The sequence below is a fragment of the Salvia splendens genome, chromosome 9, assembly GCF_004379255.2.
Source record: "Salvia splendens isolate huo1 chromosome 9, SspV2, whole genome shotgun sequence".
Lineage (NCBI taxonomy): Eukaryota > Viridiplantae > Streptophyta > Magnoliopsida > Lamiales > Lamiaceae > Salvia > Salvia splendens.
In genome coordinates, this window is record NC_056040.1 from 22,689,603 (window position 1) to 22,708,152 (window position 18,550).

The 18,550-nt window shown below is 40.9% G+C and overlaps 2 protein-coding genes and 1 long non-coding RNA gene across 6 annotated transcripts; 2 read left to right on the forward strand and 1 right to left on the reverse strand.

The window, feature by feature from the left end:
* Window positions 1–2,390: 2,390 nt before the first annotated feature.
* On the forward strand, window positions 2,391–5,718 carry LOC121748006 (UBP1-associated protein 2A-like). Of its 4 annotated transcripts, none has more exons than XM_042142209.1 (2): window positions 2,391–4,028; window positions 5,555–5,718. In XM_042142209.1, the coding sequence occupies exon 1, from the start codon at window positions 2,480–2,482 to the stop codon at window positions 4,016–4,018; it is 1,539 nt and encodes a 512-aa protein (XP_041998143.1). In that variant the 5' UTR covers window positions 2,391–2,479; the 3' UTR covers window positions 4,019–4,028; window positions 5,555–5,718. The 4 variants fall into 4 exon arrangements, with proteins under 4 accessions (XP_041998143.1, XP_041998142.1, XP_041998141.1 ...); XM_042142208.1 differs by having other exon boundaries at window positions 2,391–4,018; XM_042142207.1 differs by lacking the exon at window positions 5,555–5,718 and adding an exon at window positions 5,106–5,446.
* Window positions 5,719–5,768: 50 nt separating this feature from the next.
* Window positions 5,769–6,452, forward strand: LOC121748008. The gene is made up of 2 exons (XR_006039393.1): window positions 5,769–6,085; window positions 6,224–6,452. It is a non-coding gene; the product is annotated as an uncharacterized LOC121748008 (long non-coding RNA).
* A 177-nt stretch (window positions 6,453–6,629) lies between these two features.
* Window positions 6,630–14,214, reverse strand: LOC121748005 (la-related protein 1A-like). The gene is made up of 15 exons (XM_042142205.1): window positions 13,783–14,214; window positions 12,597–13,116; window positions 12,349–12,520; window positions 11,782–11,872; window positions 11,616–11,687; window positions 11,249–11,477; window positions 10,940–11,135; window positions 10,279–10,351; window positions 9,467–9,565; window positions 9,049–9,389; window positions 8,725–8,868; window positions 8,519–8,582; window positions 7,539–7,684; window positions 7,309–7,413; window positions 6,630–7,093 (listed from the first exon to the last, which is right to left on the reverse strand). The coding sequence occupies exons 1-15, from the start codon at window positions 14,041–14,043 to the stop codon at window positions 6,964–6,966; spliced, it is 2,643 nt and encodes an 880-aa protein (XP_041998139.1). The 5' UTR covers window positions 14,044–14,214; the 3' UTR covers window positions 6,630–6,963.
* Between the last annotated feature and the right edge of the window lie 4,336 nt (window positions 14,215–18,550).

An 18,550-nucleotide genomic window follows, 5' to 3' on the forward strand; every position in this document is an offset into this window, starting at 1 on the left:
AAAACACAAAATGACAAAATAAAAAATCCTGATAGTTGCAAAAACTATTCTTTCCATTCACAAAAGCAAATAAGCAATGATTAGAGAGAAAATCATAATTACAAGATAAAAAGATGAAAGGTTGAGATTGAGTTTTAACAAATTCGGAATTTGAAAGCATGAAGTACACTATTAGGCCATTTTAGTCACTCTAAGAAAGTTGTAGTTCATAACATGGATCTGAAATACATCCATGTTTTCAAAATACATCCAATCTTATCCTTCATTTGTGATCAAGAATTAGGATTTGGCCTCTGATTATTTATCAAGATGTGATCATACATTGATATCTATGGTTACGAATTGTATGATTATTTATCAAGATGTGATCATACATTGATATTTATGGTTAGGAATAGTATAATTTTGTATAATTACCAGCTGTTTTGTATTGTGTTAATGTAAATAGTCGAATAAATATCATTTATGAAATCATACACAATTTATAAGTTTATAATAAGAGCATCTCCAATGCACAGATGTCCCACTCGGACATCCACTAGAACTTCCCAAAAACACCTCCTGCCACGTCACTAGGACTTCCCATCCCACTGTCACGTCACTAGGACTTCCCCTGCACAATCCGCCCTTCCCATCGCCCTTCCCATTAGGACTTCCCGCAATTAAAAAAATTACAATTATTTAATTACGTAACGGAATTGTAATTTTGACACGGAATACGGGAAAATTACATAATAAAAAAGAAAAAATACATAGTCATACAAAAAAATAAAAATACATAGTCATACATTCTCGGCTCACTCCGTGTTGTCCTCGTCGCCCGTGCCGCCCTCGTCGTCCTCGCCGCTAATCTCGGCACCATCATCTCCAATGGGTGGTATCCCCAAATCGCGCCGGCATCCATCGATGACATCCTTCAACATCCTTTTGTACACCGGATCGGTCGTGCTATGCCACCTATGCCTGGTCCGGACCAAGCTAGTCGTTATCTGCGCGCGGGCGAGACGGTCGTACTCTTCTGGGGGAGCAGGGGCCTCCGATTGAACCTCGAACGACCCGCTACCGCTGCTGCTTCCCCTAGCCTTCCGCTGCGCAGCCTTTTGCCCAATCGGGAGACGACGACGGCGGGAGTCTGATTGAGGTAGCGGTGCCACTTCCTCGGCTTCTAGGAGCTCGTGCGAACCAGCACTACTGCTGTATTCACCGATTCGACACTCTCACAAAACTTTTGGGAATCCTTCACCACGAGATAGGCCTCCCACTGGTCGAAATCTTTGAACTTCAAGGATCTGTCGGGGTACTGCGCAAAGGCACGGTTCTTCACATCCTCCTCGGACATACCGCTGGTTGCCTGGCGGAGATTGTTTTGGTAGAGGCCGGCAAATCGACTAAGCTTAGGCCTCAACCGCTTCCACTGTTTCCGGCATTGTTCGGGAATGCGACACTTCGCCCCAGCCGGTTTGTATGTGAGGTAGGCTTCAGCGATGCGATGCCACAGTCTGTCAATATGCTGGTTAGCACCGACATAGGGATCCTCGACTATTGAAACTCAAGCCTTCGCAAGCGCGACGTTTTCCCACACGCTCCAGACCGTCCTCTTTCCCGTCTCCTCCTCATCCTCCTCCTCTGCCACCATTCGCGAAGAAGAGCCCGTGGCTTTCCCCTTGCCCTTGCCCCCATCCCCGCTGCCCTGGGCATCATACCACCCATACCACCCATCTCACCCATCCAATTGTACATATTGAAGTACGGGGACATCATACCACCCATCCCGTCCATTCCACCCATCCCACCCATTCCACCCATCCCACACGCCATTTGGGACTGCATCCCCGACATTGCCGGAACCGTTGTCGCATTTCCGCTAGAGTTTCCCTCCAGTTCGGCGAGAAACGTCGGAGTCTGCGACTCGCTCGTGGCGGGGGAGTTCCTGTCGTTCTCCATTAAGTAGAAATGAAATTTGTAGTAAAAGAAGAGAGAAACTTGTTAACACAAGTGGTGCGAATGAAATGAAGTTCAACGAGCCGTATATATAGAGTTTTAAAAAAAAAATAAATAAATACCGGACGTCCGACCCGAACGTTCGACCCATGCCACAATGGCAGACGTCCGACCCATGCCACAATGGCGGACGTCCGCCCGCCCGTCGCCCGGACGTCTGAGGACATGCGACGTCCATACGGGACATCCGTATCCGAGTGCCTTCGTTACAATGGCGGACGTCCCGGTCGCCCGTTGCGGATGTCTGACCGGACGTCCGTAATTGGAGATGCTCTAAGAAGAGAAAAAGATAAATGTCACTATATTGATATTGGAAAAAAGAAAAAAGGTAAATAGCGAGTACTCGAGTCTCGCAGCTATCAACCTATAAGAATCCCTTTTGTTTAGTATAGTTCCTTCATTTTCCCCCAAATTGTCATAATCCATTTATCGTGAAACCCTAGCCACCACCAAACAAAACCCTAACCCACCAATTTCTATGGCCCGGAAACGGAAAACCCGCGCTGCTGAACTCCCTCAGGACCCCGAAATCGTGCAGCACGAGGAGGAACCCGAGCCCGAGCCTGAGGTCAAGGTCGAGGAGCTTGAGCCCGAGCAAACAGTAGGAGAAGAGGAAGAGGAAGAGGAAGAGGGAGACGGGGAAGGAGAGGAAGATGAAGAGGAAGAGGAAGAGGAAGAGGAGGAAGAAGAAGAAGCGGTCGACGAGGAAGAGGAGCAGCCGGACAACATGGAGGAACACAAGGACGACGATATTCCGGAGACGGTCGCCCAAATTAAAGATGAAATTAAAGAGGAGCCCTCCGAGGACGTCATTTCAGAGAATGGCGGTGGTGTTGGTGCTCAAGGTGAGGATGAGGATTTTGAGGAAGAGCCCTTGGAGAAGCTTCTCGAGCCTTTCTCTAAGGACCAGCTCACTCTTCTAATCAAAGAAGCGCTTGGAAAACACCCAGATCTAGCTGAGATTGTGCACAGGATGGCCGACTCCGACCCTGCCCACTGCAAGATTTTTGTCCACGGCCTTGGTTGGGATGCCAATGCGGAGACAATTACGTCGGTGTTTGGGAAGTATGGTGACATTGAGGACTGTAAGGTGGTTAGAGATAAGAATTCCGGGAAATCGAAGGGATATGGTTTCATTCTTTTCAAGAATAGGGATGGGGCTCGTCGCGCTCTCAAGGAACCTCAGAAGTTGATTGAAGGCCGAATGACTTCTTGCCAACTGGCGTCGGCTGGGCCAGTTCAGACTCCCACGCAGACTGCAGCGCCGTCCGTTTCTGTACCACCCGCGTCGGAGTACACGCAGAGGAAGATATACGTTAGCAATGTGTCTGCCGAACTTGAGCCGAAAAAGCTTTTGGACTACTTCTCCAAATTTGGGGAGATCGAGGAAGGGCCTTTGGGTTTGGATAAACAGACCGGGAAGCCTAGGGGTTTCTGTTTGTTTGTGTATAAGAGTATTGAGAGTGCAAAAAAGGCGCTGGATGAGCCGCACAAGCATTTCGAGGGTCAGATACTGCACTGCCAGAAGGCAATTGATGGCCCGAAACACAGCAAGGGTTTCTTCAACCAGCAGCATGGTCAGCAGCAGCCGCAGCCGCAGCAACATCATCACCAGGGGCCCCAAGGGTATTATCATCATCAAGCTAAGAAAGGGAGATATGCTGGTAGTGGTGGTGTGGGGCACACAGGTGGACACTTGATGGCTCCAAGTGCCGGACCTGCTGTTCCTTCTGTAGGGTTTAATCCAGCAGTTGCCCCTGCTGCCATAGGACAGGCTGTGGCAGCACTGCTGGCTACTCAGGGGGCTGGATTGGGAATTGGCAATTTGCTTGGGGGGATTGGAAATCCACAGGGTGTACCACCTATGATGAACAATGCAGGTTACGGAGGTCAAGGTGCTGGTGGCTATGGAGGTCAACCTGGTATGCAGGGGGGTTATGGTGGCCAGCCACAGATGGGTCAGGGTGGTGTAAGGCCACATCAGGGTGGGGCACCCTATATGGGTCATGGTCACTAGGTAAGCGGAGGTACGTGCATACTTATTATATTACTACTGTCTCTACATTGTAGCAACTTTCGTTGTGATGCCTGAGCATATCAATTAGTGCACCAAATTACATACCGACTCTATAATGTCTTACACAGTATTTGCTTTTTGTAAATGCTGTTGCTTAATGGAAGCAGATGAAAATGATTTCTTTTTGTATAAAAAATGGAGTTATCAAATTTTTGTAGAAATCTATATCCTGCCCCTCCACCTAGACACCAACATGAACACTAGTTAATCTTGTACAGGGATTTTTTCCTACTAGTTACTGTTTTCTGTTTCCATATTACCAATTGAAATGGTTATAATGCAATTATGCAAATCTCAACAACATACTTATTTAATATTCACTCATAGTCTTTAGTTATCCTGGATAATTAAAATATGAAGCTTAGGAAACTGATCTCCCTTAAATGTGAATATTGTTTTCTCATGTCAAAGGAAGACGTCTGCAGCCATATGCATAATATGTTTGGAGCTATGTGACTTGACATTTAGGTTGACTGAATATGACCAATATTCATATAGTGGAGAGACTTTCGATCTGGAACTTGGGGTCCAACAAATAGGTGAAGAAAGAATCAGTTGGCCTAAAAATTGCTTGATCATCTCCTCCATTGGAGATCACTTAGATTACGGTAGTGGAAGTTTATATATGTTTGTGTAACTATGTTTGGTGAATGCTTGTTATAGGGCTGTATAGTGAAACGAAGCCATCTATAAAAAAAGATTAATAGTGTTTTTGTAGTGTTTTTGTTGCACTTTTATTGAGACTCCTGCCATGCATATACTGCCGACACAGTTATATCTGTTCTCTTCATCCAGGTGTCATTGATTTTTAGTTTAGTAACCGTCTACATGCTTCTGATAGTAATTTACTTTCCCAGATTTCATAATTTTATGCAGTTGAGTTTCAATTTTCATGATTTTAAGAGTTTGTAATATTCCTCTTATGGTTAAACTTTTACCATGACTCAGCTTCAGCCTTTTTTTTGTTTCTATGAGCAAAAATTGTTTGCTTTTCAAATTAGTTTTTTATGTTTTTTTCATTGTGCAGATTCTTCATAAATGCATCAATCTTTTAGTTTTGGACTCTGGTGATTCTTCTGAAGTTCGGGCAATCATGCTAATGAAGTCTTTCCTTGTAGCAAAAAGTTTCCATTTGCCTAAAGACTAGAATCTAAAATATGTACCATGTTTCTCTTTTTATTACTTCTATATGTTGAATATTTTTCTAAAATGTCTTATTTCAGTCTAATAACAACTTTTCGAAAAGGTTGAGTACTAGTTACTTGATTCCCACTTCTGTGTCTCTGAGATTTTGGGTGTTGGTTAAGTATGTATCTTTACTTTCAACTTCCGTTTGATTTATTTGAGAAACTACATTTTAGTATCCAATCCTTATTTGTGTTTCCAACACTGATCTCTAAGTAGATGATTGGATGGATTAGCATCTTCAATGCCTTGATTTTTACTAACATTCATCATACTTTGATCTTTTAACAGCTTTGTTGCAGGAACTTATAGAGCATGGCAACTCATAGCATATCAGTGCAACTGCCAATTCTTTGCTATTTGTTCATTGCACATGAGATGTTGACTAATACTTTCCGGGTTGCACCTCCCCCCCACAGCATTTATTCTGTTATTTGATTCAGTTTTTTCGTAAAGATGCTTTTGAATGAGTAATGCGCTTGGGTCTAATGCGCTTGGGTCTAAAAATTTACAGTCTTCATTAAAAACAGTGAATTCATTCTTCTGGTGGGTGACTTTCTCAACTGACTCCTCAAGTTTCATATGGTCTCTCATCTTTGGTTGAAAATTGTGAATTTGATAAGCTTTCCTTGGCCGATTTCTCAAATTTGACTTCCCATACTTTCTTTGGCAAGCCTGGGTCTAAAATCTTATTTTGGTATCATATTCTCATTTCCCTTTATGCTTAAAATCTGTTGCGAATGCATTGGTCTCATAATTATCGAAGGCTTGATGAGTGTTGGTGCTGGACGAGCTTGGTTTGGATCTTGTTGCGCAGAGCAGGTAACTGCTCCTTGTAACTAGGAATGCCTCATTGTTGATTCTAGAGCAACTTCACCTTTATGATGAAACTATTTCCGTAGTGCCATGAAACATTCTTCGATCTGGCATGTTTATGTATCACACTTGGGGTTTTTCCAGGAATCGTATCAGTGTGCTCAGCTTGCCTTGGTGGTTGCCTGTTTGTTATGATGATCTCCATGTTTGTGGCTTTAATAGCATATAATAAAAGACATAAAACCAATTAGCGGTTACGAAATTCAATTATAGGTAACTTGGTCAATCAAGGTCTTCAATTTGACCCACAAAAATTGTAATGTAGTATAGTACTGTATATTTTTTTCTTCACTTAACACAACATTTCCTAAAATCTCTTATCCGTGTAGAATTGACCATCGTTGGTCCTACTGATCAGAAAACTTGAATTTCAAAGTGAAGCTAATCAAGGAATTTCATTAGAAATAAAGTTCGATTATTGCCACCTGTTTTTATATACGTTTCCATTTAAAAATGATGTTTTGAAATCATTGGAACCAGTAACGACGAATTACGATGCAAGTTAAAAGAGTTTCATGTTCCATTAATAAAAAAACCTCATCAAGTCATGTATTGTAATTTATAAGTACAAGTTAAATCTACATAGACAACAGAGTACCTCCCTCAACAACAGGCAGGCGGTAGAAAATAACTGTTAACAAGTTCTGGGGTCAAATAGCTTGTTTATCTCGATGACTGATTTGTCGACAACTTGTATTTACGGAAACCAGCTTTGATTCCCATGTAAAAAAACTGGAACCGCTACCAGTTTTAGATTTGCTCTATATGACTGTTAGAATTCTCTCCAAAAATTTGTGATGGCACTTCACCATACCTATGAATGCTTAACCTCTTTTACTCTTTGCTTTTTCCTGTTTGAAGTCGTCCATGCTACGATATTCCTCTCTAAGCAGTCTGTCCAGTTCTGGATGTTTCACCACTGGTTCATCATCTGCCCGGTAATGGTGAAATGCCCTGCATCATAAAAAAAATACCTGATACTTATTGTGGCATATCACAAGGAAGTGAGGCTAAGAATTAAGGTAACAAAATCGGATTGGGATGAAACTGGCAACATGACATCCTTTTGAAAGGTAGTTTTTTCCTCTAATCGAAGGTTAATGGTACTCGTGAATTGTGATTGTGATGTGGTGTATGAGAAATATGATATGGGAAGGAATTGGGATTACCAGTACTTCTCCAAACCATACAGGCTCCCCTTCTTATAAGAATCAAGTGTGAGTTGTTCAAAGTCCTCATATACTTCCCTTTTGAATTCCTTCTCCAAGCCATAACTTAAGATAAAAAAAGAACAAAAAGGGTAAGTTGAGATTCAGCATACAAGAGGCAATTACATTGAACAAGAACCTGCCCATGAGAAACAAGGATCCTTATGTGTCAAACAAAACTCAAATCCCACCTATAAAATCTGAACAAGCACTCCATTCCATAGTTATAACCAGCAGCAGCATCTTCTATAGCATACTTCTTGAATTCAGCATACATGGTAGGATTAAACATGTCCCTCAAGAAAAATGACCAAAACCTATAAAGAGTATTCATCTCCTGCAATTATGGAGTTCAATGTCATTAAACATCGGTACTTACACATGAGAACAGATCATACATTTTACATTAGTGCCAGAATTCTTTGGTCGCAACACCTGGCACATTGGAGTGGACATATCCAGATGAACTATCAGAACAAGGAACTTGATATGACAAGAAAGGTTTAGATGAAACTAGAAAAGTCAAGCATCAGGTCTTGGGTCAGCACGGCTCAAACCGTGATTTGTTTAACGACACGATCATTCACACCCAGTCTTTTATATAGTCAGGTACCTTTTGGCATTAAAAATGAACTATTACCCTTACCAACCAGAGAGAGGATGACTGGTGAACAGGTTTTCAGAGGCTGTCTTTAGAAAGATGGTGCTACAGGCATCTTTTACCACAAACCAAGGGACTTATTTTCTTTTCTTTGTTATTTACTCTGTTGTCATGTTGAAACTTGAAAGGACATAATTCTGAAACATATGATATGCTGGCCTTTCAGATTTAGGAATACCATTTACAAAAAAATTTAAGAAATAGCATCTTGAAGCCTGGTAGAAAAAAAGGGCTCAAAGTATCTTGGAACACCAGTGTACACTAAAATTTAAGTTGACAGCCAATCTGAAACTGTACGAAACCTAAAGCAACCACTGGAATAGCGTCTATTTTAGTTTGTCATGTCATACAGTTCTAAATTAGGCTAGGTTTCTCTTATAAAAATGCAGGCAAAAGTATTCCAAGATGAAGAGAGATTGGTTAATTAAAGAAGACATCTCTCAATATATGGGCATGTTGGAAAGAGATCATAAAAAGATACAGCACAAGATCAAAAGTTAATGAAGATACCTCACTACAACCAACACCCATCCTCTTCCGCTCAGCAAGGCAGCGCTTGTTATACTTCTTGTACCTGAGAAAAATGCTCTTAAACTTAGTTGAATACTGGAGGACATTTCGAGAAATACTTAGGCACAACCATGGATTTTGCAGGGAAGTGTAAATTTGAGCATGCAAACTTAAGAGTAGCAATTTCACTTAATAAATTCGCTTACAGCTGCTGTTTGAAACCATTTTCCTCTAGAAGTTTATGACTTGGATGCTGAAATGGTGGGAATGGCTTTGGCTCTGATCCAACTGGTGGACTACTTCCTAACAGATGGCTATGAGGAGAAGCACTCAATTTTGAAGGCCTCAGCCTGCAAAATAAAGTTTAGCATAAGTTAAGTCAAGTGGAGCTTGCTAGCAAATGGTTACTCTGAAGCAAAAGTAGAAACATTACGGTTAGAAAACAATTACATAAGAGCTTACCCTTCACCGTTCCTTCACATAGCATAGTTTATAACGAAAAATGAAGAAGACAGAAATTTGATGCTCACGTATTACTATCTGGAGGTGTTGAACCAAAGAAAAAGCCAATAGCATCACTAGGAGGACTTTCAGAAACTATTCCATGGGAGTTCCGCCCACTTCCATGAGATTTGAAGTTGCCAGGGAAGAGCCGCTGCTTATGACTGAAATGATGTTTGGAATTGCTCTTGTTTTGCTTCCTTCGAGAATTAGAATTTCCATGTCCTTCACTGCTACTTCCCCCAGTAGAGCAATCAACAGCTCTTGGATTTATCAGAGAAGCATCACCAGCAAAGCATCTGGAGTTCTCATCTCTGCTGCCGATGATAGGCTCATTGTTTCTACTATAAGATCTATGGGATTTTAGTTCCTGCAAATTGATGACATTGATGCTGCAGCATTTTTTTATACAAGAGCAACACGAAACAGATAAAACAATCATAATACCTGCTCATAAAAGTAGAGCCCATCATTTATCATAGCAGATTGAAGCTCACTGCATACGGCCTCCGATTCCTCACCAGGTCTCTCACCTTTTCGCCTATTCTGCACCACACAATCTCATGAGCTAGTTCTTAAATCATTCAATTCCCTTAACTAAATAAGACAAATGGGACTTTTGCATTAAAAATTAAATTACATACACATATATCTGAGTCTGACATACTCCAAGTACAAATATAGATTTCAACCAGTGACGCCTTTTATATAACTATAAATTTATCCAAGTAAAAGAAGTTGACCCAACTCAAGTTGGTGGAAATGGAGACTTTTGAGGTTATCCAAGCATTGAAATAGCTTCTTCTGGAAACCAAAGGTATTGCACATCTGCAATGATCCACTCAACATTGCCACGGTGCAAGAAGGGCCAGTCTTTGGAATGTTATGCGGTGACCACACGCATAGTTAGGGCCATGTCCTTTGATGGAGGATAACACTAAATCAAATTACAGAGAATGTAAATACTCTGTCCCCTAGAGTTAGGTCATTAGCCTTCATTATACTGGTCAGATGGTATCCCTAAGAGAGAGAGATGCAAATTTAGCTGAGCTGAGCTGCATAAGGCAGATAATATCCTCTACTGCTAATCAGATTTAAACAAGGAACGATACCCTTGAGAAAGTCTTCATCCTAGCATGAGTTTGAAATATTGTGAATTAAAGGAACAAAAAGATTTGAAATTTGCCACAAAAACCGACATCAATTATCTCTACACACTTAGATCAGCAGACCTGTGCATCTAAAAAGAGTGGCCTTACCTGAGTGACAATCACAAGCTTCTCAACTGCTTGATCGTTAACCATGACGACCTCTTCATCTTCATCGTCAAACCTGATTTGTAGAGGCAAGTAACACCCTTGAGCACATAAACTGATAGGATGTGCAATGATAAAAAATCGTGCAACAAAAAAATATTGTGCAGTTCAATATGGATGACATTTGAATACTGAAAATATTTCAGAATTGACAATATATAAAATATAATGTGTAGTAAGTAAAAAGATAATACCATACCAATAACAACGCCAGCACAAAGTCACAAAAGTGAAAATGAAATAACAATAGATACAAAGTTTCCCTTATAATTGTTCGTATCAAAATGACAATCAGGGATAACAATAAACATATAAACAAACCAATGGAAATTACAGTATTCCAGGTGCAAATATAAAACAGTACTACATTAAAGATAGACCAAAATATCTTAAACTGTCCCATTTTTAATTACTATTTGGACTTTGGAGCAAATCAAAGTGTTTCGAACAATTTTAAGAAAATCCAATCTGAGTTTTATATACTCTTTTCCAAAACACAGAAGCTTATCAAGAGACTGCAGAAAGCAGAAAATCCAATCTGAGTTTTCTATATTCTTCACAAAACACAGAAGCATATCAAGAGACTGCAGAAAGCAGGAATTACCTCTCCAAGGTAGAAGGTCTATCGCTTCTTTCTGTTCCCTGATCAAGTTCCAGCTCTTCGTCAAGCAAAAATGTGCTTGAAAAATCATTAGATAAGTCATTCAGGCGCGCATTGTGGCGCGAATTAGTCTGCATCCTTTGGTTTTTGCTATTTTTATCAACACTTGACTTTGCTGAGTCAGCCCCTTTTGAGATATCTGGTAAATTTTATTCATTATCCAGTTCAGTTCATATGTAATATTATCAAGACGAAAATCTATCCCCATGATTGAATTATTTCCAGATGTTTAACCACTGAAAGAAGCCTTACCCTTGTTTTGATCAGTGTTGTCACCAACTGATTCACTTGTGCAGTTTTCACCTAATTGCATGGGACCCAGAGCATTTGATGAAGGTACTTCCTTTAAGCCTTCAGCGCAGTCACCTCTATTTTCAGTGATACTATCACTCTTCCCATCACTTGAACCAGGAGAAGTTTGGTGATCAGCAGAGGTCAGAATCCACTTTGACCACTCATTGCGTCTCCTTACCTTTTGACCCTACAGTGATTGAAAATCAAAGCAAGAGAAGTTTATTTAGAGAAATGGTCAAATACAAAAGGAAAATCACAAGGAAAGTTTATGAGGCAAATGTATGGGACTGATTGTGAGGTACTCAAGAGAGGAGTATTATTTTACCTGTGTTTCTATGACCTCTGAAGACTGCAATGCATCCAGAATAAACGGTACATCTGCATCCATTCTTTTAACCTGAAAAAGAAATTTAGATAACATAATCCAACTTACTCTACCAAAATGTGTCGATGGCATGCAATATCATGCACATGATCTTTTAGTATATTACCCTTTTAAAGTCAGCAATTACTGACACTGGCACCCAGCCTTGGTTGTCCATCAAAGAAATCAAGTATGGATCAGTCTGCAGATTCTCATCGCTGCCAAAAATAGTAAACTCTGAAAGCTCAGTCATCATCATTTGTGACATAAAAACAATTAAATAGTGTAATTAGCACAGCATAAGGACAGTTCCATTAAGATAGCAGCACGTCCTACTCATCATGATTTCCTTGACTTATGAACTGTTCCAACCGAAAACTTGGCAGGTTCAGGAGACAGATGCATCATTCGAATAATTATCATGACCAGTCAGTGTCTTCTAATATTTAAGTATTTAAAATTTTAAACTAGACTCCACATGTTCGATGATACAATCCATCGATTCATTACAAACAGGTTAACATCAGAACTCCTCAGTAAAGCAGTATAACATACTCCACTCCACAGACTGAATAAGACACTTCCAATTATACGTTCTTGGGGGGGGAGGGGGAGTTTGAAAATGTTAATTTTGTAATCCATTAGCATTGCAGTAATGTTGAAGCATTGGCAAGCATGGGATCTTTCAGTTCACCTAAAATAATATTCAATTTGTTTCACAATTTTAGCCCTCAAAGCTAAGACTGGTGAAGGCTGCGGCATTGGAATTCTAGAGCTCGAAGGATGTGGAACAAAAACTGGAGGGTACGGTACTCTCACAGCGCCCGAAGGAGGAGCAGGAAAATAATATACAGTTCCTGGAGGACCTGTACAACAGATAACCTTGTTATGCGATAAAAATTATCACATACTGGCAGCATCATATTTAATTAATTCATATACCTTGGAAGTTTGCTCCATCAATGAAGCCTGCAGGGACAAGGAATGGAGGTCTTATGAAAGGTCTCGGAACCATCGTTTGTTGCAAATGGAAGTTGTTGTTAAAACCAGCTGGCCTTTGATTATTCCACGAAGGATTCATTTGGCCATCCTGTTCTTTTACATTAGGCTTTCTTTCAACAGAATTGGAATCATGAGCATTAGAATTAGCATGTGGTGAAGACTGGATGCCCCCATTCGCTGGAGGAACAAAGGGTTTAGAAGTAGCATCACCACCAGGCTTTACCAAACGACCATCAACTCTGGGAAAACCTCCAGGAGGAAATGGATAAGGGTAACCAGGAGCTGAATTAGGGGGAATGGGAACCATAGCATGAAAAAGTGGTGAATAAATGGGTAAGGGCACAGGTAATGGAGATGCACCATTTGGGCCATGGTGCTTGGGACCAGTTTTATGTTGATAAGTGGGCTTCCGGGGGGATCTGATATTACCTCGTCCATGGAACTTCTGCTGCTCTGGAGCCTGAAAGACCAGCAAATAACTATCAGGGAAGCTGCTGCAATAACTAATTATAATATATGTGTATTTACTTGGCTAGCTTTTTAAAAGAGCAAGAAAATTATAACATTCCTATGTGAGAGATTCCAATCCAAAGCAAAGCTGGTCTCTCCTGTTTTATTCTCACTCATGACTCAACCAACTCACTAAACACCATTTTCTTAAATCATGTGCTCGAAAGAAATGCATCAAGTAAGGTGAGATGAAGGGAGTAGTTTTTTTAGAAGTTTTTTTAACATTGGCCCATAATAGCTCAACTCACCGCAATGTTAACAAAAAGTTCTGCTACACTAGAAATAGAAAACTTGTTCTTGTTGGACTTAAAAGGATTTATTTATACATTTAACCATTTTCCAACTTAAAAATAAGCAACTATATATTCATATCGCACTCAATTATCAGCTATATTTGATAATGAAACCTCAAATGCTTACAAAATGATTCATCACTTCACAATATAAGTATTGTTTCCGATGTTCATACTTTATATAATATCGATTCCCGATCAGACTGCATGCAAAATGAGACAACAAATTTGGACTAAAACAACCTGCATTGATAGTTACATAGGCAAAAGCACAAGAGAGAGATACAAATGAAATTAAGAAGCAGCGAAGCAACAACACTCACCGGCTGCATAAGCGGAGGTTCACCACCATTAACATCAGCGTGTGGTTGAGCTGGCGGAGACTTGGCGGAGTTGAAATCGATAACCCCGTTGCACTTGGGGCGCTGCTGCGCGTCGCCAAGCGCGGGCCAGGACTCAGAATCAGAGGCCGCAGCTGGAGAAACAGCGGCAGGGGTCTTCCACGGCGACTTGGAGGGGGCGCCGACAACGACGTCGTTGTGGCTATCGAATTGATCAGTAATGCTGCCATCACTCTCCCCCATCTCCTTCCTTACTTGGGAATACAAGCAAAGTTATGCGGGCGAATTAATTGCTGGAAATGAATTCAGGCAAAAACAGAGTGAGGTGAATTTGGTGGTGGTGGTGGCGGCGGGGAGAGGTTGCGGGAGGGAGGTGAGGGTATTTTGTGTGCGCGTGTGGAGAGAGAGAGTGACACTAGGGTTACAATGTGAATACTTTTTGACAGATTTGTGACGTAGATTGACTGCGCTAGGGCATCCGCAATGGTGCGGATGTCCCGGCAGACATCCCTGCGGACATTCCAAAAACACCTCATGTCACGGACTGCCCACTGTGGATGCCACGTCATACGGACATCCCACTGCACAGTGACGGACATCCCGACGGACTTCCCATATTAAAAAATTTCACCAACTTAAGAATTTACGGAATTACGCAATTTACGGAAGTAAAATTTCGACACAAATATGGAGAAAATGAGAACACTTTATTTAAAAAAAAACACACTTAATTAAAAAAATACATAAAAAATTACATAAATATAAAAAAAATTTAATGCACAAATCGGGAATTTCGCGCCGACGTCCGTGGGAGTCAACGTAATGGCGGACGTCGCGAAGGACGTCAGCAAAAAGGCGCGGACATGCGGTGTCCGTATCGGACATCCGTATCCGTTGAACAATTGCACAATGGCGGACGTCACGCACGCCGGTCTGACATCCGCGCGGAAATCCGCCATTGCTGATGCTCTTACCTCGTCCCTCTATTTAGGTCATCCGCAATGCTGTCTTTTATCCGTCTCTTAATTGTCTCATCTCTTCACTATTCATGGGCCTCACTGTACTTTTCATCACATCTCTTAACTAAGAGACAACACCTGCAACCCTCCATCTCTTAACCGTCTCTTAACCATCTCATCCCTTAACTATTCATTCAATTTTTTTCCCAACAAATTCAATTAATAAAAACACACTTCATTAAATAAAATAAAATTACAATTTAAAATCCTAAAAAAACTAAAAAAAGTGGAAAAAATTAAAAACAAATGATAAAAAGTGGAAAAAAATTAAAATACATAATTTAAAAATATAATTTTATATAAATTATAAAAACTACTCCGCCGCCGAATCATCCCCCGAAGGCGGTGGCGGTGCACTCAAGCCACCTGTAGGCGGAATACCAATTTGTCTTGCCATATACTCAATTCCGGCAAGATGGACTTGATATTGGGGAGGTGTCATGCGGGAAGTGTCTGCCATCGTGGCGGTCAAGTATATGGACAATAGTGTCAGCCCACTAGAGGAGCCCCCTGCATCGGTGGTCGTGCCCTCAACCTCCTATGAGGCGTTGTCTGACCCGCCCTCACTAGACGAGTATTGGTCACCCGTCGTGTGCTTCGTGCGTTTCGAGCTCGAGCCTGTGCTGGACTGGACATCGCAGGCCCTCAAACATCGACATGTTTGAATTCTTTATCGTTGTCGTAAAAAAAGACTCGCATAGCCGCTCTCATAATGCCGGCAAAAAAGACTCCGCAAATTTTTGACATCTCTGTCGACTCGATCAAAATGACTGCGGAGCATCTTCATGGTGCGGCGGCGGGACCGAGACGGCTTATTCTCGTTGTAGGCGTAGGTGACCTTTTCCTAAAAATACTTGCGGGTTTGTTGATTCCCGACGATGGGATCGTACTAGACGCTGACCCAAGCATTGAACAGAGTCATCGTGTCCTTACCCCTGGATAACAGCCTATATCCTCCTCCTCCTCGGCCGCCTCCTCCTCTTCCTCCACGGCGTCGAATGCCCGACCCCTGGAGCTTCCACCGCCTCATCCTCCTTCCGGATTGGGTTCATCCGGAAAATCCTCTCTAATTTGGGATAATCCCTGCGATTTCCCATACCTCGGGGCGGAGGGAAGAGAGTATGCATCCACATCAAAATAGAGTGGTTGGTACGCCGCCGGCGTCGATGAACTGGAACCGGCAGCACCCAAGACATTGTACATGCCCCCCGTCGCCAAACGTGTTCAATTCATATCCACCGGAGCCGCCCTCGTTTCCGTCGCCGGACATTTTGAGATGAAAATTGGAGAGGTGAGTTGAAAATTGGAGAGGAAAGAGAGATGGTTTGAGAATAATAGATGTGTGTTTGTGTGTATAATGAGGATGAAAGATGAGTATTTTGTTGGGGTTTGAAGCCGCTTGCACAGCGGAAGACTTGTACAAAACAAATAAATCAGACGTGAGATCTATTTGACCAATTACGGGATTAATATATTCACATGTTAACACATAATTGCATGCTAGAACGCAAATAATTCATGCTCATAGAATATAAATCCTAAACATGAATTCTACGGTTTAGAGTTACCAATTTGATTCTCCAAAGAATCGTCGATTGCTCACGCCTTCTCCGCGATGATCTTCAATACTAGACCACGGATCTTCTGACTGGTGTCCGAACTGTATTCCGACATCAGGGTGAGCTGATCTTATCGAAACACTAGGACTCGAATAAAGAAGACACAAATTCTTCACGGGGGAGGAGCTGAAAAGCTCACGGAGGAGATTTTTCTAAGGAAAAATCATCCATCTCTTTAAAATAAGAGTGGGCGAAATTTTCCACTTTAAAATTCGTATTTTCTGTCTCCTTTATTCTCCTATTTATAATAGTTACATATTGGACCCAGTTAGGGATCTATGGAAGGCTTTGGATATGGGCTCCCCCAATTAGCTTTTTACTAATTAAATTGAACCTACAATTTAATAGTACAAGTTTATATTGGAATATTACAAGCAGCCACTACAGACGTAATATTGACCTCCCTCTCCAAATCCGAAATTACAAGTAATCCGGGTTTCCATTTTTGTTTATTATTTATTTCTCACGCTTAAGATATAAATGTCCATTAATTAATTAAAGTCTGCTATGGACTTAATTAATTAACATCTTATTAATTCCAAGAGTGGACTTAGCAAGAAACACTTATTTATTATTCATAGAGTAATAAAACTCCAACTAGCCAGTTTTCGAATAATAAAACATTGTTCAAGCTCCTCTTGAGGACATTATCAAACGAGACTCACCTCGCGCACGATTCAACATAATAGCAATCCTAGCACCGCTATATAATGATCACCACTACCCAATATACCTGGATCGTTGGGTGACGAAAAACTCGCACCTTTGGTAAGTCAAAGTAGTAGATACTCAATATCGTATGCTCAATGCTAACGTACATTGATGAAGAAATATATATTTATCAAGACCTCGTCTTTCAGTAGATAGCATAAAGACTCGTCCTGTTGTTAGATCCATTCAGTGCTATACCACACCAACGTCATCTTACTTCAATAAGGCTTAGAAATAATAGGACTGACATTGCAACCTTTCACGATAGGTAGCCAAAGCCTATCTAGGTTGTGAAATTCTTCTTTTTCTTTTGCAAAGCATTGTATAGAACCGACTGTAGTTACCTTAAAGTGGACGACGCCCACAACCAGTCTACTAAGCAAAAGACTTAGGCTTTGTTTACTTCTTATGCATTTAAATGTTTATAAAACATCTTATAAACGCACAAACAAACACAATGTAATAATATACTAATTCTATTCGTGCGAAATGCTCGAATAATACTGAATTGGGTCAAAAGTGGATTGTAGAGTTTTTCCGTACACAAGCAAGATTCTATTCGTGCGAACTCGCTCGAAACATGCTTTCCAGTATACTAAACCTAACAATCTCTCACTTATACTCAAAACATGCTTTTGAGTATGCCCACTGCCAAAAACTCTCCCACTTATACACAAAGCATGTCTTGGAGCTAGATATATCGAACTACCATTCATTTCACATCATGTTTGAAACATGTTGCCACAAAGGCATTTTCTGTGAAAAATCTGCTTGGTTGTTCTCTGATCATATCTTTTCCATCACTATGTCTTTGATGCGTACTTGATCTTTAATTAATTTCATCTCTCTATGTGAATTCTTAGCTTATGATCTCGTGTGTCCCTTGAGTTAGCCTGTGGTAGAGTAAAAATACTCATAGGCATACTCAAACTTACGATCAAAGTTACTAGGAGTATACTCCTAATGTAAACACATATAATGAGGATGACTTACTCGATCACTAATTAGTCATAAGACTTAGTCAGTGTAACCCCAAGGACATTACATTAATGACTGCTAAACTAGAATATAGCGATTAGTCTTTCTCAAGTACTATGGTATATCCATTACCTCAATCAAAGTCCTTCGCCATGGTTAATATGATATATATTTGCTATGCAAAAGCACAACTAATATCAAACTTAGTACACATCATAGCATACATGAGACATCTATCTACAGAACTAGTCTCATTCTTCTTGTTCTCACTGTTGGGAAATAAACACAGACAATCACGAATATGAAAGAGAATGAACACAAGAAGTTGTTTACCCAGTTCGATACAATGTGTATCTACGTCTGGGGGCGATGCCAAGCCAGGGATTTCACTATATAATTTCAGGATGATTTAACAATGAGGGA

Excerpts from the sequence above, each read along its gene's own strand:
- LOC121748006 (XM_042142209.1), top strand. The coding sequence starts at position 2,480 with ATGGCCCGGAAACGGAAAACCCGCGCTGCTGAACTCCCTCAGGACCCC.
- LOC121748005 (XM_042142205.1), bottom strand. The coding sequence starts at position 14,043 with ATGGGGGAGAGTGATGGCAGCATTACTGATCAATTCGATAGCCACAAC. Across the intron at positions 13,117-13,782 it reads AACCTCCGCTTATGCAGCCG|GCTCCAGAGCAGCAGAAGTT; the intron begins GTGAGTGTTGTT and ends CTGGTCTTTCAG. Across the intron at positions 7,094-7,308 it reads TATGGTTTGGAGAAGTACTG|GGCATTTCACCATTACCGGG; the intron begins GTAATCCCAATT and ends TTTATGATGCAG.